Here is a 27,161-nt window from a genome sequence, read left to right as displayed (position 1 = left end):
AAGTCTTGCATATACTAACTACAACAATATCAGTCCAAAAAAGAATTCTGCTGAGACTGCAGGTATGTACGTCTCAAGAGTTGACGATTGTATGAATGGGTCGTGTTTGTGTTTGGTTTCAAGTTGATTTTTCAAGTTGTTCACAAAATAGATCGAAAATTATAGAGATTAATTGATTAAAGGCACGATATGGCAAATATTCAGTCAATTTGGCTTGATTTATGTTTTGTGTTACTCTGTATCGTGTAAAGTTAAAGGTTGCAGTCAATCTGGATTGTTGTGAGTTTCAGTTAAAACATTTTGCAGCTTCCAGCGCGGTGCTGGGGTGTGGCTGTAATTTTAGTTATAACGTTAAAGAGCAGTCAGATATTCGTTACCAATTCCGCTGAAATGAGATAAATGTCAAAATAATTTCCAGGCAACAGCATAATATAGGCATACAAGAAGATTTTCAATGCACAATTTGGAAAGTTATAGATTGAGAATGTTATAGTATAATGTTACATCATTGTAACAATGATACTTCCGCAGTTTCTGCACCAGTGTCATTGTGTCAAGCAGATTTTTTTTTTTTTTTTTAGGCAGTGGTTACAAAGAAAGACAGTAGTCCTCTCGAATTACCCATATCTTCTGCATTCATGAGCCTCTTGGACTGATTGTCTATCCACTTTTATACAAACAACAAAATCTCTTGCGCTGACAGCCTCTCTGATATCTTTGATGAGATGCTTCTGCTCCTCCTCCGCCTTACTGCGGTCCTGCAGAGCTTGAATAACCTGCTGAGAATCCGTCTTTATAATTATATTACCAAAGTTCTCTGGAATTCCCTTGATTGCTTTGAGCATAGCCATCCCTTCAGCTTGATTGGAAGTGCTTGCATGGATTCTCTCCACTTCTCTTAAATGATCAAGTTCTCTAGATTCAGCTATCCATGCTACTGCTGCTGTCCAGTGTCCATGTTCTTGAGCATGTCTGGGAGATCTATTACATATTTACAGTATAAATTTGATTACGGAAAATTTACCCTTAACCTGAGCACACTGAATCTTCCATATATGTCACCATTTCCGAAATAAATCACCAGGCATGCCTATGATACAACATACAAGGTCACTCGCTAGACATTGCTGAAAGATATCCAGTCAGTGGGAACACTGCCTTTCTCGACCCAGAAGTTATTTTCCGCATATGCCAAACTGCAAACCTCCCTCCTCACACAACCAAAAATCTTTGGTAAGCATTTGCATGCAGATCTTCAAAGACATCAGGGAATTTGCTACCCCTTTGTCCCAGTGCAGCTAAGAGCAAACTGATCTTCTCTATTGGTTTTTTTCAAAAGAAGTTGCTGCATCAAAGAAGAAAACAAGGTCATTTTGTGCATCTATGAATACGAATTGAATAAAACCGCTTATCTATAAACTGATGCATTTGTCATTCAACGGACTGAGGCCTAAGAAAATGGCATCCGGTATAAAATTCTTCCGGCCATTGCAATTCATAAAAAGTTTTGGCTTTATTGAATCGCCCCATGCACATTACTGCACTAAATATTCTGAAATCAATTACAAATACTCTGAAAAGCTGTTTAATAGTTAATTATTAAGTTTGGATGATAAACTTTATTGTTCAGTGCTTGTTCAAACTTTCAATTTTAGACTCTGTTCTCAAGGTTTAAAACACAATGTCTCCATTGCATGATGCATTCCAAACCCAGGTCACAAAATCCACTCCCCCCATAGCATCACTCCCACTCTCTCATGTGACCAACACAGCCAATTTACACAATTTCTAGATTACACCTCAGAAAACAACATAAAAAAAAATAGCATGAAATCTTTAATTAGATTATCACACAAGAATATTATGAATAGAAATCAGTATGAGACAAAAGATTAAATCCTCGGGAGGAAAGGGAAAAGAGAGAACACAATATCACACCAAATTGCAACGAATCATAGACAATACCCACAACACCAAGCAAGTTGATCAAGGGTTGAGTCCATCACCACTAAAAGACCATATGACCCACATCTGGCCGTAGAGTTGATGAATTCCCCACACCCAGACCCAGCAACCATGGTTGACAATACATCAATTATAATATCAAGGAGAAAGGAGCAGTAATTATCTTTATTAGAGATAGTATGACTTTAAGCAGATGAGAGGATGGTCGGTGACATGCAAAAGGATGTGAAGCAGAGTCATGCAAAGGCAGCGGAGTAAAGAACAGAGCTTGAGGAATCAATTATTAGAGAAAAATAACCAAACAGCTTTAATAAGAGGATAGAATACATTCCTTTACTTTATCTAACACCACTCAAATTCTAGTTGAATCACACAGGCTTCAATATTATCAATTTGGCAACAAAAGTGACTCTGCTCGAGAAAGTGACCATGAACTAAAGACACCTCAGGCTATTTGAACCCTCTAGGCTCTTAGTTGGTCTCCTCTCCAGTTACTTAATATCAGTTTAAACATTTTCATGGCCTTTTTGTTTCTTTCTAGAACCTCAATAGCCCCAGACATCGAGCGAATTATGGACATCAGACAGTCCAGAAGCAATTCATTGTGCAGGCAAATTCTGATTTTCTAAGTTGGTAAAACAAGGTCTTGCAAGCAAACAAACAAACCAAAAAAAAAAAAAAAGGTTAACATATTGCCACCTGAGAAACTTTGAATTTTGGAGAACTGCAGCTAAATAGAAGCTCCGAGAGAGAGCATTATATTACATCAATCAACAGAAATGAGGAATACTATCTCAGTGTTCTTACAATCAATCAGACTTTTAAATCTGTATTATTTACAGTGACAGCCAGTGGGTTTCCCGCTGCCAGTCCCAAGCCTAGATAAAGGAGGGTTATGGTAGAGCCGTCAAAAGTTGACCCGACCCGAAATACCGACTCAAACCCGATTATTAACCGACCCATCTAAACACTTAAAAATGGTGACCCAAACCCGATCTGACCCGACCGGAAACCAACCCTAGACCCGAGTTGGCCCGAGTATGTGAGACCCGAATATGAACTCACCTGGAGATGACGCGAACTGAATGTAACCCATAAATTATTGACCTGAACCGAACCCGACTTGAACCAAAATTGACCCAAACCCGTTTTAACCCGTCAAAACCCGAATTTAAACCGACTTGTTACTAGCCTGACCTGAATTTAACCCGACCCGTTCCTAACCTGACCCGAATTTAACCCAACCTGTTACAAACCCGACCTGAAATCATCCCGGCTTGTTATTGACCTAACCCAAATTCAACCCGACCCGAATTTTACCAGACATGTTACTAACACGACCCAAAAATTCAACCCCATCTGTTACTAACCCGACTCGAAATCAACACGACTTGTTATTGACCCGACCTAAAATAAACTCAAATCGTTCCTGACCCGATTTCAAATCACCTTATATGCAATTTAGACCACCTTATTATTATTGATCAAAGCATTTTTTCTAGGGAGACCAAGGCAAAAGAAAGGAGAATCATCCTCAAATTTAAGAGTTAAATATAGTATGCATTTGTTGTATGGTCAAAGAAGATAATTATCTTTCTAAATTATAGACTATAATTCCCTAGTATATTGTCATATATATTATAGTCAAAGGAAATAATTAGCTTGATAAAAATAATAATTATCTATTTATAGTTAGTTGAACCCAAACATGACCTCACTTTGGAAATAACCCGACCTGATTGTAACCTGCAAATTATTGACTTGAACATAACCCGACTTGAATTTGAGAATAACCCGACTTGAAAATGACCCAACCTGATCATAACCCGTAAATTATTGACTTGAAGCGAACCCAACTTGAACCCGAGAATGACCCGACTTGAAAATGACCCAACCTAATTATAACCCTCAAATTATTGACTTGAACCGAACCCGACCAAAATTCGAGAATGACCCAACCTGATTATAACCCGCATATTATTGACTTGAACCAAACCCGACTCGAACCGAGAATTAACCTAACCCGTTTAAACCCGTGAAAACCCGAATTAAACCCGACTTATTGTTCACCCTACCCGAATGTAACCCGACCTGTTATTAACCCGACCCAAACCCGATAAGAAGTATGACCTGACGTGACCCGACTAAAGCATGACCCAACCCAAATCCGACCCGCATAGGTTATGGTATTAATCCGAATTGACCAGACTCACTCTTACCGACCCAAACCCGACCCTTTTAATCGAATTGACAGCTTTACTTGAAACCTCCAAAATTTCTCAAAAAGCGTGGATATTATTCTTCAATTTTGGAATTTTTTTAACTTTTTTTCACCCACAAATAAAAACTGCCGAAATGTTTACCATGATCCCTAATACCGTCCGGGAGTCCAATTGATTGGGTGGAACCATCCAATTTGCCTTTAAACGACCAATTTACCGGTTTACAACTTGCACCGATTTCATTAACTCAAGCTTACCACGAAGATCTGTGACAACATATAATGATCATATATGGTTCCAAACGACATTATATGACCCCATATGTATTCCACAAAATCTCAAGACTTTTCGACACCAGGCTCCAAAACCTCCAAAATTTCTCAAAAAGCGTGGGCATTAACCTTCAATTTTGGAATTTTTAGACTTTTTTCGTCCGAAAATAAAAATTGCCGAAATGTTTACCATGGTCCCTAATATCCCGCGGAAGTCCAATTGAGTTGGTGGAACCATCCAATTTCCCTTTAAACGACCAATTTACCGGTTTACAACTTGCACAGATTTCATTAACTCAAGCCTACTACGAACATTTATGACAACAAATAATGATCATATATGGTTCCAAATGACATTATATGACCCTAAGATGTATTCCCTACAATCTCTAGGCTTTTGGATACTGGGCCCCGAAACCTCCAAAATTTCTCAAAAAGCATAGATATTAGCCTTTATTTTTGGAATTTTTAGACTTTTTTCGCCCAGAAATAATAATTGCCGAAATGTTTACCATGATCCCTTATACCCTTCGGGAATCCAATTGAGTGGTTGCAACCATCCAATTTGCCTTTAAACGGCCTGTTTACCGGTTTATAACTTGCCACGATTTCATTAAAAAAAGCCTACCACGAACATTTATGACAACATAAAATTATCATATATGGTACCAAACGTCATTATATGATGCCGAGATGTATTCCCTAAAATATCATCGCTTTTCGACACCGTGCCACGAAACGTCCAAAATTTCTCAAAAAGCGTGGATATAAGCCTTTAATTTTGGAATTTTTTGACTTTTTTTTGCCCGGAAATAAAAACTGCCTAAATTTTAACCATGGTCCCCGATACCCTCCGGTAGTCAATTGGGTAGGTTGAACTATCAAATTTGCCTTTAAACGACCAATTTATAGATTTACAACTTGCACCGATTTCATTAAATCAAGCCTACCACGAACATTTATGACAACATATAATGATCATAAATGGCTCCAAACGGCATTATATGACTTCGAGATGTATCCCCTATAATTTCAAGACTTTCGACACCAGGCCCCAAATCGTCAAAAATTTATCAAAAAGCATGGATATTAGTCTTCTATTTTGTAATTTTTGACTTTTTTTCGCCCGTAAATAAAAATTGCCGAAATGTATACCATGATCCCTAATACCGTCCGGGAGTCCCATTGGGTGGGTGGAATCATCCAATTTACCTTTAAATGACCAATTTACCGGTTTACAACTTGCACTAATTTCATTAACTCAAGCCTACCACGAACACTTATGAGAACAAATAATGATCAAATATGGTTCCAAATGGCATTATATGACCCCGAGATATCTCCCCTAAAATTTCAAGACTATTCGACTCCGGGTCCCGAAATCTCCAATATTTCTCAAAAATACATGGATATTAGTCTTCAATTTTAGAATTTTTAGACTATTTTTCGCCCGAAAATAAATATTGCCGAAATGTTTACCATGGTCCCTAATATCACCCGGGATTCCAATTGGGTTGGTGGAACCATCCAATTTCCCTTTAAACGACCAATTTACCAGTTATAACTTGCACAGATTTCATTAACTCAAGCCTACCACGAACATTTATGACAACAAATAATGATCATATATGGTTCGAAACAACATTATATGACCATAAGATGTATTCCCTGGAATCTCTAGGCTTTTGGATACCGGGCCCCGAAACCTCCAAAATTTCTCAAAAAACATAAATATTAGCCTCTATTTTTGGAATTTTTAGACTTTTTTCGCCCGGAAATAATAATTGCCGAAATGTTTACCATGGTCCCTAATACCATTCGGGAGTCCAATTGGGTGGGTGCAACCATCCAATTTGCTTTTAAATGGCCTATTTACCGGTTTATAACTTGAACCGATTTTATTAAATAAAGACTACCGCGAACAATTATGACAACATAAAATTATCATATATGGTTCCAAACGTCATTATATGACCCCGAGATGTATTCCCTAAAATCTCAAAGCTTTTCGACACCGTGACCCGAAACCTTCAAATTTTCTCAAAAAGCATGGATATAAGCCTTCAATTTCAGATTTTTTTGACTTTTTTTCGCCCAGAAATAAAAATTGCCGAAATTTTTACTATAGTCCCTTATACCCTCCGGGAGTCCAATTGGGTGGGTGGAATTACCCAATTTGCCTTTAAACGACCAATTTAAAGGTTTACAACTTGCACCGATTTCATCAAATCAAGCCTACCACGAACATTTATGACAACATATAATGATCATAAATGGCTCCAAAAGACATTATATGATTTCGAGATGTATCCCCTATAATTTCAAGACCATCGACACCGGGCCCCGAATCCTCAAAAATTTCTCAAAAAACGTGGATATTAGTCTTCTATTTTGTAATTTTTTACTTTTTTTTGCCCGGAAATTAAAATCGCCGAAATGTTTACCATGATCCCTAATACCATCTGGGATTCCCATTGGGTGGGTAGAACCATCCAATTTGCCTTTAAATGACTAATTTACCGGTTTACAACTTGCACCGATTTCATTAACTCAAGCCTACCACGAACACTTATGACAACAAATAATGACCAAATATGGTTCCAAACGGCATTATATGACCCCGAGATATCTCCCCCAAAATTTCAAGACTATTCGACACCGAGCCCCAAAATCTCCAAAATTTCTCAAAAAACGTGAATATTAGTCTTCAATTTTGGAATTTTTAGACTTTTTTTCGCTCGAAAATAAAAATTGCCGAAATGTTTACCATGGTCCCTAATATCATCTGGGAGTCCAATGGTGGAACCATCCAATTTTCCCTTTAAACGACCAATTTACCAGGTTACAACTTGCACAAATTTCATTAACTCAAGCCTACCATGAACATTTATGACAACAAATAATGATCATATATGGTTCCAAACGACCCTAAGATTATTCCCTAAAATCTCCAGGCTTTTGGATACCGGGCTCCGAAACCTCCAAAATTTCTCAAAAAGCATAAATATTAGCCTTTATTTTTGGAATTTTTAGACTTTTTTCGCCCGGAAATAATAATTGTCAAAATGTTTACCATGGTCCCCAATACCAAAGAGGCACTAAGACGGGCACGGGGACAAAAAACGGGTACGGGTGCCGGGACGGAAAACGGCAAAATTAAAAATGTAAAAAACGAGTACGGCATGGATACGGCAAAAAAAAAAACCTAAAAATATAGGAAATTAAATTCATACATAAGTCATTATTACAAATTCAAGATTAAAGTTTTTGACAAAAGCATGTGAAAAAACAGATCATTCTACAAAAATCAACTCGTTTTCCAACTCGGGCTCATCAAGTGAGGGTTCCGCAAAATCTAAAAATCCCACATCCTCCATAGAATCACATGCATCTCCACCAACATCCCACATCTTCGTGTTATCATCTCCATACTCATTGAAATTTCTTGAAGCGAAACGAAGGTTATTGTGGATGTAAATCAGAGAACTTACCGATCACCGCGGCGCTGCCGAGCAGATTGAGTGGTGGGCGGTCGGCTACTTCAGTCTTAAGGTTTCAAAAAGAAACTATAATGACTAATGAGTGCCCTAGCCCTGCTCCCTTAGATTCAAGGAGTAAGTGGTTTTTTTTTTATTTGGGCCCTTCTTTTTTTTATTATTTTTTGAACTGAGCTTGGGCTTTGAAAGTCAGAATGTTCAATTTGCTCTTGGGGACGTCTAAAATGTGCTGAACCGGACCCGAAACGCCCCCAGATTTAGCGCGGGCCGTACCCAAAATTTACAGCCGTACCCAAAATTTTGGAAACGTCCTGGGGATGTAGTTTTGTCGTCCCCGTACCGTACCCGTCCCCTAACCGTCTCCGGTACGGGAAACGGCCTAAAACTGCCGTACCCGTGCTTCCTAGCCTAATACCCTTCGAGAGTCCAATTGGGTGGGTGCAACCATCCAATTTGCTTTTAAACGGCCTATTTACCGGTTTATAACTTACACCGATTTCATTAAATAAAGCCTACCGCGAACATTTATGACAACATAAAATGATCATATATGGTTCCAAACGTCATTATATGACCCCAAGATGTATTCCCTAAAATCTCAGAGCTTTTCGACACCGTGCCCCGAAACCTTCAAAATTTCTCAAAAAGCATGGATATAAGCCTTCAATTTCAGATTTTTTTGACTTTTTTTTGCCCGGAAATAAATATTGCCAAAATTTTAACCATGGTCCCTTATACCCTCCGGGAGTCCAATTGGGTGGGTGGAACTACCCAATTTGCCTTTAAACGGCCAATTTACCGGTTTACAACTTGCACCGATTTCATCAAATCAAGCCTACCACGAACATTTATGACAACATATAATGATCATAAATGGCTCCAAACGGCATTATATGACTTCGAGATGTATCCCTATAATTTCAAGACATTCGACACCAGGCCCCGAATCGTCAAAAATTTCTCAAAAAACGTGGATATTAGTCTTCAATTTTGTAATTTAAACTTTTTTTCGCCCGAAAATAAAAATTGCCGAAATGTATACCATGATCCCTAATATCGTCCGGGAGTCCCATTGGGTGGCTGGAACCATCCAATTTGCCTTTAAATGACCAATTTGCCGGTTTACAACTTGCACCGATTTCATTAACTCAAGCCCACCACGAACATTTATGACAACAAATAATAATCAGATATGGTTCCAAATGGCATTATATGACCCCGATATGTGTCCCCTTAAATTTCAAGACTTTTCGACACCGGGCCCCAAAATTTCTAAAAAAAAAGTAGATATTAGTCTTCAATTTTGGAATTTTTAGACTTTTTTCGCCTAGAAATAAAAATTGCCAAAATGTTTACCATGGCCCCTAATATTCTCCGGGAGTTCGATTGGGTTGGTGGAACCATCCAACTTTCCTTTAAACGACCAATTTACCTACCGGTTTACAACTTGCACCGATTTCATTAACTAAAGCCTACCACGAACATTTATGACAACAAATAATGATCAGATATGGTTCCAAACCAACGTTACAAGGTACGAGGTACGATTCGAAACGAGGAACAGAAACAGATACGTGGTATGTTACCATGTATGAATCCGGTACGATGGGTACGATGTGTTTAAAAATCTAATACTGTACTTTTTAAGTGAAATAACGTTTACTCTTTTTCAAAAAAAAAAAAGAGTTAAAATTCTAAATTAATTGTCATCTATCCAATTATTTTTTATATTAGTATAATAATGTAACAATTAAATTTAAATGGAAAATTAAAAGTAGTGGAATTTTAAAAAATGATAAAGAAAATTGAAATCCCCTAAATCATCACGTGACTTTCTTTAGTGGGGTCAAAAAGTCAAGAAATAAATAAAAGATGAAAATAAAAGAAACCACAAAATGTGGACAGCTGTCCCACCCAACTCCCCCTCCACTTACCCTAGTAGCCTTGTCCCTTTTCTCTCAATTTGGAGTCTACAACAAGCTTAACAATGGAGTCTTCGCAAAATCACGGCCGAGTTTTTACACGTTCCAAGCTACGAAATCGGGTCGCAGAGTCCGGCGACTTGAGTCGCGACCACCGGCGAACTGAGTCGCATCTGTACCGTGTTCCTGTACGAGCAAATCAGGTCGCGATTCGCAGCAACGTACCGCGAACCTTGTAACGTTGTTCCAAACGGCATTATATGACCCCAAGATGTGTCCAGTGTTTGAAAAGGCGCGCCTAGGCGCTGAGGCGCAAGGCGATAGGGGGAAAGCGCTTTTTTTGGCCTGGGCGAGGCGATTTTGATTAGGCGCACCTGAAGCAAAATTCAATGAGGCGCACTAAGGTGCTGCATATCCCTTATCGCCTCAGCGCGCCTTGAGCTTTTTTACACAATGGATGTGTCCCCTAAAATTTCAAGACTTTTCGACACCGGGCCCCAAAACTTCCAAAATTTTTCAAATAACGTGTATATTAGCCTTTAATTTTGGAGTTTTTTTTAACTTTTTTAGTCCGAAAATAGAAATTGCTGAAATGTTTACCATGGTCCCTATTACATTCCGGGAGTCCAATTAGGTGGGTGCAACCATCCAATTTGAACGGCCTATTTACCGGTTTATAACTTGCACCGATTTCATTAAATCAAGCCTATAACGAACATTTATGACAACATATAATGATCATATATGGTTCCAAACGTCATTATATGACCCCGAGATGTATTCCCTAAAATCTCAAAGCTTTTCGACACCGGGCCTGAAACTTTCAAAATCCTAAAAAAACGTGGATATTAGCCTTCAGTTTTGGACTTTTTTTACTTTTTTTTGCCCGGAAAAAAAATTGCCAAAATGTTAACCATGGTCCTTAATACCCTACGGAAGTCCAATTGGTTGTGTAGAACCATCCAATTTGTTGTTAAACGGCCAATTTACCGGTTTTAAACTTGCACCGATTTATCGGTTTACAACGGCCAATTTAATTAACTTGCACCGAACCTGACTTGAACCGAAATTGACCCTAACCCAATTTAACCCATCAAAACCCGAATTTAACCCGACTTGTTACTAACCCGACCTTAATTCAACCCGACTTGTTCCTAACCCGACCCGAATTTAACCCAACCTGTTAAAAACCCGACCCGAAATCAACCCGACTTGTTATTGACCAGACCCAAATTCAACCCGACTTGTTATTGACCCAACCCGAATTTTACCAGACCTATTACTTACCCGACCCAAAAATTCAACCCGATCTGTTACTAACCCGACTCGATATTAACATGACTTGTTATTGACCCGACCTAAATTCAACCCAAATTGTTCCTAACCCGATTTCAAATCACTTTAAATGCAATTTAGACCACATTATTATTGTTGATCAAAGCATTTTATCTATGGAAACCAAGTCGGTCCAGGCACCAAAAGAAAAGAGCATCATCCTCAAATTTAAGAGTTAAATATAGTATATATTTGTTGTATGGTCAAAGGAGATAATTATCTTCCTAAATTATAAACTATGGTTCCCTAGTATATTGTCATATATATTATTGTCAAAGGAAATAATTAGCTTGGTAAAAATAATAATTATCTATTTATAGTTACTTGAACCCAAATATGACCTAGCTTAGCAATGACCCGACCTGATTGTAACCTGCAAATTATTGACTTGAACATAATCCGACTTGAATCCGAGAATGACCCGGCTTGGAAATGACCCAAAGTGATTGTAACCCGCAATTTATTGACTTGAACCGAACCCGACTCGAACCCGAGAATGACTCGACTTGAAAATGACACGATTATAATCCGCAAATTATTGACTTGAAACGAACCCAACTCAAACTCGAGAATGACCCGATCTGATTCTAACCCGCAAATTATTGACTTGAACCGAACCCGACTCAAACCCGAGAATTACCCTAACCCGTTTTAACCTGTGAAAACCCGAATTAAACCCGACCTATTGTTCACCCAACCCGACCCAAACCCGATAAGAAGTATGACCCGACTCAAGCATGACCCAACCCAAACCCGACCCGCATAGGTTTTGGAATTAATCCAAATTGACCCAACCCGAGTTGACCCGACCCACTCTTACCCGACCCAAACCTGACCCATTGACAACTCTAGTTACGGTAGGCCAGTGACAACCAAACAATCGTTGTCACCTCACATGACGCGTGACATGACAAATATTTACAATAGTTCAGCTAACAAACAATATTTTACACTCTCATTACCAAAGGGCTAGCCTAGACTTTACATGCAATCTCATATCATTATATGCACACTATTCACTATTGTATAGCTTATAGCAATTGTTAAGCTTTAATTTAGTTTGAAAGAATTCTTAAGAGGCCATTAAAGACACTTTTCATTCTAATACTAACATCTTCTTCCAGGTAAACTAAGGATGAGGGTAAAGGCAAACCAATTCACTATTAAACATTTTCTGGATTGTGGTTCCCACTGAGGCCACTTGGGCCACTGTAAATTTCTATCAGCAATAAGTTAAATTTTTTTTTTTTTTTTTTTTTTGCATAACAATATTTGTAAGAGTTGTTTTTTGTGAACCTTAGAGTTCGTACCTATGCTACTTTGATCACCATACTCCTCACATTCCTCTCTTTAGACTCGCTGCTACAGCTGCAGCACAAAAAAAAAAAAAAAAAAAAAAAAAAAAAAAACAGTTTATGCCGCATTAAAAGGCTGACCATGCAACTCATATAGAAGATATAACTGCAAGAAAATTAAAATGAACATACAAGATCCGAGCAATACATGCATAGGGAATGTCTGAATCAGTTTGATTGTGCAGAGAGTCTACTAAGATTGATAAATATCTGTCATAAATGAAAATATTAATGAGATTCATTTATGCTTAAAGTACCAGTAAACTTACAAGTTTGATCAACCAGTTGTTCTCGTAGCATGATTTTCATGGGCCACATTGCAAGTCTCTGGTACATATAGAAGTGTAAAGCCCACATCCATTTACAGTCATGATAATCATGTGAGGAAAGCCAAAAACTTTCATACCTACAGAATGACAAGCGATAATCTACATCACAGCTTGATATCATGTAACGCCAACTCAGGCAAGAAAATAGGCAGCCTCCAATTGTTCTCGGTCACTTTGCCTCCATTTTTTTTCACTGCTAGATAGGACCAATGGCTTTACAAAGAACTAATATGCATCCAAATGAGATTATATTTAGCCTACAATTGACAGAGGTAAGAGCAACGGGCATCCTCAACCTTGTTAGTGGTGCTGCTCGTCCTGGAATCTTAGTATCATCTTGAAAGCGTGTAGGACATAAACTGGCATACTACGAAGGAGACAGGTGCTACCAAGTACCACCCTATGACCCTACCAGATGTGCTCAAATTGTCCCAGAAAATGACTGCCTGTGTGTACATATTACAATTGAAGTCACCAAGACTACTGAAATAAGAATCAGCTTCCTGGGTCTGTGAGTGGGTGGGCCATGGCAATCTGTTAAATGTAGGCTCAAATCTGCCATAGAGAGCAGCTACTCTGTAGACAAATCTCACTTTCAAAGAAGTAAGAAGAGAAAGAATTTTGTAGCCTAGTCAGATCATCAGGACTTTTTTGCTGATGCTTGCATGGGAAAGGTTGGTAGCATATTGAGCAACTTCTTATGATCTTCGTTCTTAGAAAGTAAATCTACCAATATAGAAGCAGTGAATAAATCTGGTGAAAGTTTTCTTTTCTTCATTTCTTGAAGAAGCTCCACCACCATCTTGCTCTCATTTTTCTTACAAAATCCATGCATAAGGGTATTGAATATAAAATCATTAGGGGCACAACCTTTCTCTTCCATTTCTCCAAAATAACTGTAAGCCTCTTCTAATTTGCTTTCCATGCATAACCCATGGATCATGGCTCCATAGGTTACAGTTGTCGGTTGCAAACCGACAGATGGTAATCTAGAGAACAGCTCTTTGGCAGCTTCAAAGTTCTTCGCTTTACAAAGCCCATCAATGAGGCAATTATAGGTCTTGACTTCCAGCTTAGAACCACGAGCTTCTAAAGTATTAAAAAGTTCCAATGCCTCTTGAAGGCAATCGTTTTTGCAAAGCCCATCCAAATATATGGTATAGGTAACTGAATTTGGTGCGAGGCCAAGATCTCTTATCTCACCAAATATTCTTCCAGAATCCTCAACTCTTCCACCTCTAAGAAGACCAGTTAGCAAGGTATTCATTGTTACAATTGTTGGCTTAATTCCTTTACTAACCATATCTTCATATAGCTTCATTGCTTCATCTGCGTTCCGGTTTCTAAAATACCCATTCATCAAAGTATTGTAGCTAATTACATCACAACCATCACTACTACTTGCTAATAAGTCAAACACTTCTCTTGCACCATCAACATTACCAAGTAAACAGAGGCCATCTATAAGTGTGTTATGTGTAAACACATCAGGAAGCACACCTAGCTCCTTCATTTTCTCCAACAGTCCTTTCGCTTCTTTTGCTTTGCCAACTTTGCAAAGCACACTAATGAGCATATTGAACGTCACCACATTAGGCTGGATACGTTGGTCCAACATTTCGTTAAAAAGTCCTATTGCCTCTTTCCATGTCCCAAAATGACAAAACCCATCAATCAAAGAACTATAAGCCACAACATCGGGAGAAATACCCTCGGATTTCATTTCCATGAACAATGTTTTCGCCTTATGGACAAATCCTGCTTTACAAAGACCATCAATAAGAGCAGTATAAGACACTAAACTAGGTTTAAAACCAAAACCAAGTTTCCCATTCCCCATTTCTCGATGCAACCGCAACGCGGCTTTGGCATTCCCAGTCCTACACAACCCATTGATCAAAATCCCACAAGTAGCCACATTTGGCTTACAACCCAAATGCACCATCTTCCTAAACAAACCAGCAGCTTCACCAATTTTGACCTCCAAACACAACCCTCTAACCAAAAAGTTTAATGTCATCACATTTGGCTTAAAACCCTTCTTTAAAATCAACCCTAGAACCGAAAACCCAGCACTAGTACATTTCATACTACAATAACAATTCAACACAGTATTCAAGGATATAAAATTGGGAATCAACCCAATTGAATTCAATCGTTTATAATAGCAAATAACAGGATGAAATTGCTTACTTTTAACCATAGCACCCAACAAACAATTGAAAGACGAAATTGGTGGGGTGGGGTGTAAATGAATCATATGATCAAATAAAGATTTTGCTTCTTCTATAGTGATATTGCTTGATTTGCAAGTAGTACTTAACCATTGAAGCAATTGGGTACCTTCTTCAGATTGAGACATTGAATTTAGAGTAGTTTTTCTGGGAGTAAGTTCGGAAGGATCTACATGAAATAAAGATGAAAGCTTGTTACCCGTTATTGCAGAAGCTGCCATTGATGGTGCATCAGAAAAACGTCTTCGAATGATGAAAGCCATGAATAGCAGTTAGCAGCGCCACAATGCCCACAAACGAGCGAAAGAGGAAATGATAGTGCCAAGGGAAGTTGAAGTGTTGAACTAGTGAACTCAATTAGCATATTTCATTACTTTCTTAATTAGAACATGTTTTTTTTTTTCGGGTTTGAAGTGTTCGCATAAAAAAAAATAAAAAAAAAAAAAAAAAAAAAGACACAATGTAACGGACTAACGGAGGCCCGATTTGGTTTTTCCTCTGTTTTAAATTAATGGTAACCGTTTGACTTATACACAAGATGATATCACATTGCGAATTGTTAAAAGTTATCGCTAATCTAAAATGTAGAAGTGAAGCACATTTACAAAGAAGGAAACAAAGTTGCAAATTGGCTTGTTAATCCAGGAGTATCTCAAAAAAGACCCTAATTTATATTGTATTTGCATAATGATGCAGTAAGTGTTGTTTTGCCACATTTTATTCCTCCTTAAATTGTTTTTATTTTTTCTAGGGCAAGCCCTTATGTACATCAATAAAAATGTAAGCAACTTAGATCTTATTAGAGCACTTGCAATAGAGAAAATTTTCTCCTCTAGAATTTTTTTTCCCCCAAAAAAAGTATCCCACCAACAAAATTTCTCAAAAAAAATCTAGAAAAAATGAGATTTTTTTCTCTTGGAGAAAATTTTCTCAACTTGATTGTTGCTGACTTTTGGTGGGGCATGGCGCAGGTTTTTGTGTTTTTTTCTTTTTTTTTTTTATTAATTTTGTGTGGGGCCCACCATAAAGTTAACATTAATTAATATTTCAACGGTAAAAATACAATGTTGTGGTGAGTTTAATTGTCAGCCATTGATCTTCTTACACGTGTCATTTTTTGGAAGAGCTTTGTTCTAACAGTAAATATATTACCGTTTTAGTGTAAAACGGCTATTTTGTATACAGTAAATTATTTTTAAAAAGAAACTAAAATTACCAACGGAAAAAAAACTTGATCTAACAGTAAATTATTTTTTGGAAGAGCTTTGTTCTAACAGTAAATATACTACCTAGCTGATGGTATTTATCCGAGTTGGGCTACTTTTGTGCAAGGATTTACCAATCCTCAAACTCATAAGCATAAGCTTTTTGCTGAACGACAAGCTGCTGCACGTAAAGATATCGAACGTGCATTTGGTGTCCTACAAGCGAGGTTTGCAATTGTACGACAACCAGCTCTTGCTTAAGATGAAGATGTGCCAGCTGACATTATGAAGGCTTGTATCATAATTCATAACATGATAGTAGAGGATGAACGAGATACTTATAAAAATGCTGAAGTAACAAGAAGATATTACGAAACAGATCGCCCAATGTCACGTCTAGGAGGTGAAGCTAGTACAAGTGGTACTCCAAATAATGATGAGACATTTCAGTTTCAAACAGGACGTCCTATCGACATTAATAAATATTTGGAGATAAGGGATGCTATGCGCAATAGACGAACTCATCAATCCTTGAAAGATGACTTGATAGAGCACATTTGGGAAAAGTTTGGTGACAATAACCCTTAAAATCTAATGACGCTTTAATCATCATGTATCGTAATCATATTTTACTTTTTATTAATGTAATGCATTTCTAGTTTTATTACTTATGTCTTCCACTAATCATTATTATTTAATTAGTTCGTAATTAATTAAAGTCACAATTTAATTATCATCAAGTATATGAATAATAATTATTATAATAATTGAAAATAAGTAAGAGAGAGAATATAGTGGGGTATAGTGAAAAGTAAGAAAGAGAGTGGTGAGGGAATTTTTTGGTTTGTTGTTGGTGGGATGGAAAAAATTCTTTCTTTAAAAATCTGATGTGGAGGAGAGGGAAAGTTAGAGAGAGAGTGGTGAGGGAATTTTTTTTTTATCTCTGCTGATAGTGCTCTTAGGTGCTTCGTATATACAAGTATTGTTTTAAATGTTAGTAATGTCTATCTAAAATCATCCCACCCCTTTTAAATCAAATGTCTTAATGTGTAACTATTGGTGAGTTTTCTTATGCTTCATTCATGGGTGAAAAAAAAAATGTCATTATCTCTCTACCTACTTTCTCACTCCTCTTTCCCACTTTTCCTCATGGGCATTTTATTTTTATAACTTCTTACACACTCATGGGCTAAAATAAAACCCCACACCACTCTCTCTCCTACTCTTTCTCTCTCCTACCCATTATCATCATCATCTAATTATTTATATAATTATGAATGTTAACCATAAGTTGTCAACCTTGGTGACTGACAGGGACACGTGGCTGCAAATGATTGGTCGCTCTGACGGTCCTGTCAGGTGAGCCATGCAACGACTCCTTTTTACATTTTCAAGTTTTGTTTTTTTTTTAATTAAATATGGGGGCCCACCTTCACTGTAGCCTTTTCCATTAGCCATAGCTATGGGCATTTGCCAAATTCCTCATGGTCATATTTTTTATTGCCCATGAGTGTGGAGCTATAATACTCATTTTTTTCACATAATTCTCCTCATGGGCAAAAATATGCCCATGAGTGAGAGTGCTCTTAGACCACTCTCACTCATGGGCAAAAAATAAAAATGTCACTCTCTCTCTACTCACTTTCTCAATCCTCTTTTCTATTTTTTCTTATGGGCATTTTATTTAAGAACTCTTCCCACACTCATGGGCTAAACAAAAAAAAAAACCACACCACCATCTCTCATATATTTTCTCTCACAAACACTCATGGGCCCATAGGTACTGTAGCAATTTATTTTTGCCATTCCTATTGGCATTTGATAATCTCCTCATGGGCATATTTTTTTTTTGCTCATGAGTGGGATAACATTTTTAGCATTTTTACCATTAAATTCTCCTCATGGGCATTTTTTTGCCCACGAATGAGAGTGCTCTTAGGCGCTTAGCATCCAATTACATGGAGCAATTTAAAATACTTAATGCAAATAAAGGTTTTTTTTTTTGCTCCATATCATCTAATGTGAATGACTTGCTCAAATAATTTAACTCCTATTAAACAGCAAAACCGTACAAAATATTGGGAGTTTTGACTTTTGACTACTACGATAAATTCATTTTTGTTGTCAAAATAATTAATCGCAAAAAAGTAAATGCTTGTCTTAAATTTAGAAATTAATAGATAAGTTAAATCTTGAGATAATATATCATAAATTTACTGTAAATAAATAAACCAGTTAGTTTTTAAAGAATTTAATGCTCATCTTAAAATTAGAAATTAACAAAGTAGTAAAATCTTGAAATAATACGGAGTAAAATAATAAATTACTCGTGATAAATAAATAAAAAAGTTAAAATTTGAAAGAATTTAATTTGAGGAAAAAAAATAATAGAAGAGAAAAGAAATAAATTTTTCCCTAACAAACACAACCCACTTGTCAAAATTACAAGAATTAAATTCATAGCCAATACAAATCACAACGATTTGCATGGCAAAGAGTGATCTCTTCCACTAATCACCCCCCTTATCTGCCATCTCAACACAGATTATGAATTTTCTCTCTCCTCAGCCCAATCATTCAGAGAAATGCAGCAAGGTAAGATCTTTTCAATAACATAATCCATCAATAAATATAGTTTTGCTTCCTATTTCTACTAATTTTGGCAATGCATCATCTTTTCTACAATGGAAACATCAACCTTCATAACTACTTACCTTGATGATATCCTTTCCTCTCAATCTGATTCTGACAATTCTAAATGTCACAACTCCTCAGATGGCTATGCAATGCTTATCGCGTCTACTGTTGGATTAATAATTGCTGCAGCTGCTGCATTATATCATCAACGCAACCTTAAAAACCAAAAACTTGTCCCTAGGATCAAGTTTGATAGCTCCAAGAGGGTGGCAAAGCTCGAGCGATTTTCCCATTATGTAGGTAATTATATCTAATTCTACCTGATACATGTTTATAGATCAATTACAAGCTAACATACATCTTATGATCTCCTGATATAAAATTTGGGACATTACATAATATGACTCATAATATAATCATGAATGTCTCTTGTGATCAATATGGGCAGCAAGGCAGTTAGGATTCCCTGACAGACGGCTTTGTCCACAGCTCAACAGATTGGCATCTGATTATATTCAAAAGAGAGAAGGTTGGGAGGATACCGTCTACTCCTTTTTCGCCCGTGATCCAGATTGTGATTCACTCTTTATCAAGCTAGTCGAGGAATTTGAACGATGCATTCTCAGTTATTTCGCCTTTCATTGGAGTTTTGCAGAAACTTCCCTCAAACAGGTAATCCATCAAAGACCCGGCATGCAATCTAATTAGCACCCCAAAAATTTATCATGCTGAAAAGTAATGGGTAATTGAAACTTTTGCCTAAGGCCCTGCAAAAAAAAGCCATAAGTTTGTAGCAGTTTTTGTACCATATTACATGACAGAATCTTATTCTAGGCTGGTATAAATTTCAGGTGATGCAAGGGCCAGAACCAGAACCGAAAAAGAAGCTCAAGAATATTTTGCTAGCTGCCTCAAGGTAAGTCAGAGAAAAACTCTTGCATTGTATAAAACATGAGAAACGAACAATATGGTTTCTTACAATGAATTAAATACTTTTACATGATACAATATGAGAAATGCGACACTAAAAGGGAAACCAATATTCATTTTCTCATGCTATGTGATGAGTTTAGGGAGAAGATAATAGAGAAGGTGACCAAAGACTTGAAGGTAGCTAGAGTATTTACCACATTGGTACAAGAAATGAAAGCAATTGGACTCGCTCAGCCAAAACCCGAGATCGATGAGTCTGAATGCACAGATGTGATGGCACCGGTAGCTTTCAAAGATAGAAGTCCAGTTCTCCTCTTTATGGGTGGTGGAATGGGAGCTGGGAAAAGTACAGTGCTTAAAGACATCCTCATTGAGTAAGGAATACATCTCTTTTATTATGCATGAAACCTGCAAAATATATTGAGAAAGATGATTTAAACAACAAGGGAATCATAGAATAACAATAAATAATTCTTTGATGAAATCAATCAAAACAGATGTCTCTGCAAAAGGAAAATTTTCAGGTTACTCCCCTGATACAAATTACTAATTTACAAAAGACAGGGCCACAAGGGCTCTACTTCATTGCTTAACTCCCAATATATGTTTAACGGTCAAAAGAAATTGTTCCCTGCTGACATTTTAGGGGTTGACAATACCTGAATCTGCTTGCTGCTACACGATCTTAGCCCAATGAGTCAAGTTGAGGAAAATTACTGTTTATTGCAGCTCACTAAAATAATAACCGATATATATGATCTCGTATGACTCTTAATCTCTATCAACAATAATGTTTCAATTGAAACGAGAATCTTAATGCAATTTGGTCATGCTTAGACATTGAGTGCTACAAATATAAAAGTTCAGCTGCAAAACTAAGTACTGGAACCTCTGAAAACTAACCTCATGATCTCGATCATCCATGCAGGCCATTTTGGCAAGAAGCATCAGGGCAGGCAGTGGTCATAGAAGCAGATGCTTTCAAAGAAACAGACTTATTTTATAGAGCCCTTAGTTCACGGGGACATCACGACGCAGTCCACACAGCAGAGCTGGTAATTGTTTTCTCTTCTCCAGACATGATCTTGCCTCAATTGCATATAGACCAATTAATATCAATAGCTATCACCATTCTAAAAACTAATACAATCGGTTAGAAAAACCTCAGTGCATATTGCAGGATTTGCAGGGGTAAGGTGCATCTTCCAGAACCTATTTGAACAGAAGTGCCTAGAGATAACAATAACTTGTGATTTAAATAACAATACACATAATTCCTAAAAAATCTAATATTATGAAGCTATTGAATCACAACTTGAGATTTTACGTATCATGTCTATATCTTGCAGGATAAAACATAGAAAGATCAAATTGCATATGCACTTCCTAAGTTACTAGGCCAGCACCATATCTTCACTATTTCCTTATTCTTGTGTACAGTATGTGACATATCATGATTGTTTGGGTCATAAGATTTTATTTCAAACAGGTTCACCAATCATCTGCAGACGCTGCAGCTTCAGTACTTGTGACAGCACTGAATGAAGGTCGGGATGTTATCATGGATGGCACCCTATCTTGGCTTCCCTTTGTAGTGCAGACAATTACTATGGCCAGGAATGTCCACCGTAAACGATATCGTATGGGACCTGGATACCATGTGGCTAAAGATGGAACTGTGACAGAAAACTACTGGGAACAAGTAGAAGATGAAGAGGAAGAACACTCATCCATTAAAAAAAGAAGGCCATACCGAATAGAGTTGGTTGGTGTTGTTTGTGATGCCTATTTAGCAGTAATTAGAGGCATAAGGTAAGCATATACTGCAATGTTCTATAAATCTGCTACCATCAATCATAGGCTCATATATGGAACTCCTACCATCAACTCATATAACACCATTCCTTCTACAAAACTGAGTTGCAAAGGATGTACTTGTATATTGTGCATAATGGCAGGCATGATACCTAGTCATATTAAGTACATTACAAACCACTGGAAACAAAGGTGAGAAAGGGAGTACAGCTCATAAAGACCTGCATTAAACCAGTCAAATATGAGACTACATTTTAGAAAAAATTTACAAAACTGAAAATATGCATGTGAATGACTTTTACAGTTCAACATTCATCCCTACAAGATTTCTCTTAACAGACATATTAGGATCTTCATACCATATTAATATATTATAGGCAGGATACTGACAAAATAAATGTTCAAATGTAGAACTAATGATTAATTTCTCATTTTACATGCAGGAGGGCTATCTTATGTGGGAGAGGTGTGAGGGTAAGTTCACAACTAAAGTCTCACAAAAGATTTGCAACAGCATTTCCAGCATATTGCCAACTAGTAGACCAGGCCAGATTATATTGCACAAATGCTTTGGAGGGTCCACCTAAGGTATTTTTTCTCACCTTCCCACTCTCTTTCTATGGTTTAGTTAACATTACTGTTGTCATTATTACAAATAACCAAAAGCATCCCCAACAAAATTCATCTAAACAAATTAGATCACCATTCAAAATTGGTAAATAAGGCACAACACAGATCAGGATTATATCTGCTCAGCCCAAAAATATATATCTGTGTTATTTTCTATTGTCTGGCTGACTGTATCTGCACATGCACTAATTACAAATTAAGATCATTCATAGAGCGAAACAGCCATGGTTACATTAGGCATAAGATCATTCCCGCATCTGAAGGAAATATTCAATTTTCTATTCAATCTTATTGTGTGTGCATGATCTGGACAAAATCAGAAATCAAAAATCACACATGCTCAAAACGATTTCACCCACACCACCCACGTCAAGCCTGCACGCAGCCAGCCAGAATATTAAACTGTTTCTTGCGTGGCATTTTATAAAACTATTGTACTAAAGACCATTATTGTATAAAGTTGATAGGATGGAAGGACAGAGACAAAACCCTACTTGTTGATCCAGAGGAATTCAAGTGCCTAAAGATAATTTCAGAGTTGAACGAGGAAGCAGACAACATTTATGAGCTTTACAAGGACCCAAACCCAGCATGTCAAGATGGCTCTATTTGGAAAGACATAGTATCATCACCTTCAAGGTTAAATGTGCAACAGGAACTGAAATATTCAATCCAAAGAGTTGAAGGGTTGATAGATACCAAAAATAACAGGAGCAGCTTCCGGAATTTATGAGAGCTGGATGTCTGGATTCCAAAAGGATGCAAGCTGAAGTCTTCCACCATCTCGAGCTTCTTGTTCTGCAATTCTGAATTCTTCTGGAAAAACAGAGTCAAACGTCTGTATGTAGATCCAAGCACATCTACCTGTTAACAACAATATAGATGATACAGCTGCAGCATCATTTGGGGAAGTACACAGATCAATAAAGCACAAGTAGCAGTATGCTGTTTACAATGCAATTTAATTACGTTGCATCACACTGACCACCAAGCAACCAACGACACTCACGTCCTAGTGCCAACACTTACATATTTTGGTCTTTAATTCTCTATGAATTTCAGCAATTACCAATACCACTCAATGTTCATATAGCTTACCTCAAAAGACAACATTTTCCTTTGCCCAATGCATTCAAGTTATACATCGCGGCTTCATTACATCTAAAATCCAGGCAGGATATGCCCAAAAAAATCTTAAATTGTCTTCTAAATTTAATATATAGTCAGAAATTAGAATGCTTTTGAGAAGCCAATTTGTAACAGTTGTCTAATACTGGGTATAAAAGTATCCTAAATTATGGTAAATAAGCAATCATGGCAAACCAATTTACATAGCTCCAACACCAAGCAAATGTACTAAAGGAGTCAATGAGAATGAGGGTTGCAAGTCTTGCAATGAAATCCAATAATCGCTAGAACCAAGTTTCTTATGAAAAGTACCCTAAGAAACTTCAAATTTTCAAACTCATCATCCACACAGGCACACAGAAACTGATAGAAAGCACACATACTACAGCTCTCAAGCGAACAGACAATAAACCATGATTTTATTTTTCATGAACCATGAATCACAAATAATATTAGGAGACAGTATTATAAAAATTGAAATTTTGAAACACGGTGCTTTGTTTAATGAGCTTCCTCTTTTTTCAGCCTTTTTCTTTTCAAAAGTAACTATAAACTTGACATGATTCCACAGGGAATTCTTGACATCAATAGATATATCAATCCCTTCATGCGTTGAACCTTCAAAAGATTAGAGGATATGACAAGCATACATATCTTCCCTTCGAATATTTTGCTTTAATAATTTCCTAATACAGAGCATTAGGAAAGAAGAAACTAAGATCTTACACATGAAAGAAAAAACAGCAGATGAAGATCATATAAAACTGACATTGGTGAAAAAATGCCAAGAACATTACAACAAATGTAACAAGCAGGTACTAAACAATAAAGAGATAGAGATTACGCATAATAGAGGATAATGCAACTATGCAAGTATGCAGATCAGACAAGTAACAATCACAAAACAGTCAAGTGCTGACTGACAGAGCACAATACTTCTACAAAGATGGCAGAATACAATGTACAGGATGCCAAGAGTGAACCAAACCTGAACTCTAAGAAGGACCAAAAGAGCTCTTGAAATGATCAAATCAACACCCTATTATAGCTGACACGAGGAAATTCAACAAAAGGATGCAGATGCTCTTAACAAAAAAAATAGACAGGAAAGTAACTACACATATGTCTCTGTTTTACGCCATTCAAGACAAAGTCATAATGCAAGTTTTCTCTTTGGCATTCAAGTCATCACTACAATATACTGTGAGTTTGGCAAGTGTATGTTGCAAATACTGCTGAGAAAGAGAAAAAATAAGCTTATTAACCAGATCAACAATAACAAAGTCAATCTCCCTTCAGTTGTAAAGACAAGAAGGCATAATGCCACTATGCAAGTATTCCAGAGTCCAGAGCTCCTATTCTGCTCATTATCTTAGGACATCTCAGCCACCCAGTACAAATCCAAAGTGAGAATAGGCAAGTGCACATCAGATTAACTCTACTATGATATTTATACCCCCTCCCCCAGAGGACAGGTCGACAGTCACCCTTTTTCTCACATAATTTTCCTCCACAAATTATCAATCTTTATGTTTACCTGCTCCATTCATCCTAAAGCCAGCCCAATGTTTGGTTATAACACTATGATCCAAAGGAGAAGAATAAAAACAGTTTAAACTAGTTGAAAAACTGGGGATTATGTATAGAAAGTTCAACCATCGAGATTAAACATGGAAACTTCAGGTTACGCTCATTTATTCTAAAAGTACAAACAGAAATGGAAAAATAAAATATCTAAACATTAATGCAGCAGTTCATTTAAGATTATGCAATGGAAAGAAGCTACAGGAACATCATAAGTCCTCTTCAGTCTCCATTACAAGCACAATCTATTCTATATTCCCATTACTCTTCTTTGCAAGTTGTAAAGATCTGGGTCCAGAGGGAAAAAATCCAACTCAAGGAGTAGCAACTCATGCATCCACATACATAGATCACCGATACAAGTAAACCATCCTGAAATATAAATTTCTCCAAAACCTTGAGAATAGATGAGTAAAGCCATAACACAACATAACACAGTCACTATTTTTCATGCTTCAAGAATTATAAACATTTTCCAACTATTAAGTTAATTTCTCAATGCAAGACAAACCCTAATAAATTGGAGCCCCCCATGGTAAACTGATAATATGATATGGCACCTCTCAACAAAAATGGTAAAACATATTGAGGCACCAATACCAACTTGTTAAATTCATACTCCGTCTTTCAAAAAGGCAACATGCCAGATAAATCATCTTTACATAAAAAAAAGTCTCCTCATAGCTCTCCGCAAACTGTCCAGAGCCCTAAAAACCCTCATTGTGTACTCAATGGCTTCTACTCTATTCAATAACTTCGACACGGAATCCATTCCTACCATTGATCTTCCTCTCTTTAAACCTAGTTAAGGGCTGAAGAACCACAATCAAGCTCAATAAACATCACTGTGGTATTAAGGACAACTACTTCCGCTAAAAATAACAATTCCCAGGGAGGAAAGTAGATAAGCTAGATAGACTATTAGAAGGCATCAAAAAATAAGGAAAGTGAATCAGTGACGGGTGAACATTTCCAATAATTGCAAATTACAAGAAGCCTCAATCTAATATCAATCAACAGAATGCAAACCTTCAGGGTAAATGACATACTATAATACTCAAAAACTCAGACCACAAAAGTACCCCATGAGATACCGCCATTGTTCCATTGACAATGAATAAGAGAACATAATGCACAACACACAAAAACAAAGCCTCATTGTTCCACATTTTCTAACTTTCCTATGATTAAAAAAACACAAATGCACATTGTTAAAATAATTTAAATGTTTGCTCAATGTAGCTAGTTCTTCCAATGTATAACACAAACAATTTAACATCTTAACAGGTTAAGATATTTTGATTTTGATTACGATACAATTTCTAAAAGATTATAAATTAGTTAAAGAACAGGGGATTATGTATAGAAAGTTCAACCATAGAGAGTAAACATGGAAACTTCATGTTACGCGCATTTATTCTAAAATATATATATATATATATATATATATATATATATATATATATATATATATATATATATATAAAGAACATCATGAGCCCTCTCGAATCTTCATTAAAAGCACAATCTATTCCATTTTCCATCACGCTTCTTTGCAAGCTATAGTTGTAAAGATTTGGGTCCAGAAGCAAAAAAAAATATTTACTCAAGGAGACCCAATTCACACATCTATATACATAGATCACCAATACCAGTAGATCCTGAGACATAAATTTCTCCAATACCTTGAATAATTTAGATGGGTAAAACCATAACACAATGTACCAGTCACTTGATATTATTCATTTTACATGCTTAAAAGTTGTTTAACATCCATTTCCCCAATTAAGTTAATTTTTCAATACAAGACAAACCCTAATAAATTAGAGCCCCCTGTGACCTGATACACCAATACCAAGTTACCAACTTGCTAACTTCATATACCGTATTTCAGAAGGACAACATGCTAGATAAATCATCTTGCAATACAACAACAACAAAGCCTTACTCCTAAAATGATTTGGGGTCAACTAACATAAATCATCTTGCCACGAGCATGTGTCCTTCAGTAGTACAGTCTCCCCATAACCCTCCTCAAACTATCCAGTGCCCTATAAAAACCTCATCGTGATAACTCAATGGCTTCAATTCTATCCAC

General features: G+C 36.9%; 2 protein-coding genes and 1 long non-coding RNA gene across 4 annotated transcripts; 1 reads left to right on the top strand and 2 right to left on the bottom strand.

The window, feature by feature from the left end:
• Window positions 1-383: 383 nt before the first annotated feature.
• Window positions 384-15,462, bottom strand: LOC145591079 (uncharacterized). Of its 2 annotated transcripts, none has more exons than XM_081647469.1 (3): window positions 12,975-15,462; window positions 12,838-12,895; window positions 384-1,345 (listed from the first exon to the last, which is right to left on the bottom strand). In XM_081647469.1, the coding sequence occupies exon 1, from the start codon at window positions 15,392-15,394 to the stop codon at window positions 13,538-13,540; it is 1,857 nt and encodes a 618-aa protein (XP_081503595.1). In that variant the 5' UTR covers window positions 15,395-15,462; the 3' UTR covers window positions 384-1,345; window positions 12,838-12,895; window positions 12,975-13,537. The 2 variants fall into 2 exon arrangements, with proteins under 2 accessions (XP_081503595.1, XP_081503602.1); XM_081647476.1 differs by lacking the exons at window positions 384-1,345; window positions 12,838-12,895 and adding exons at window positions 12,539-12,581; window positions 12,701-12,778.
• Window positions 15,463-18,342: 2,880 nt separating this feature from the next.
• On the bottom strand, window positions 18,343-21,251 carry LOC145604337 (uncharacterized). The gene is made up of 3 exons (XR_014104931.1): window positions 20,810-21,251; window positions 20,101-20,314; window positions 18,343-19,740 (listed from the first exon to the last, which is right to left on the bottom strand). It is a non-coding gene; the product is annotated as an uncharacterized LOC145604337 (long non-coding RNA).
• A 108-nt stretch (window positions 21,252-21,359) lies between these two features.
• LOC145604329 (calmodulin calcium-dependent NAD kinase-like) lies at window positions 21,360-23,677 on the top strand. Its single transcript, XM_081660250.1, has 3 exons — window positions 21,360-21,718; window positions 22,165-22,309; window positions 22,812-23,677. Exons 1-3 carry the CDS (start codon window positions 21,360-21,362, stop codon window positions 23,082-23,084), a joined length of 777 nt encoding a protein of 258 aa, XP_081516376.1. The 3' UTR covers window positions 23,085-23,677.
• Window positions 23,678-27,161: the final 3,484 nt, after the last annotated feature.

Source organism: Chenopodium album, chromosome 2 (genome assembly GCF_948465745.1).
Source record: "Chenopodium album chromosome 2, dcCheAlbu1.1, whole genome shotgun sequence".
Classification (NCBI taxonomy): Eukaryota; Viridiplantae; Streptophyta; class Magnoliopsida; order Caryophyllales; family Amaranthaceae; genus Chenopodium; species Chenopodium album.
Note: the sequence above shows the minus strand (reverse complement) of the source record. Positions and strands in the feature narration are given on the sequence as shown.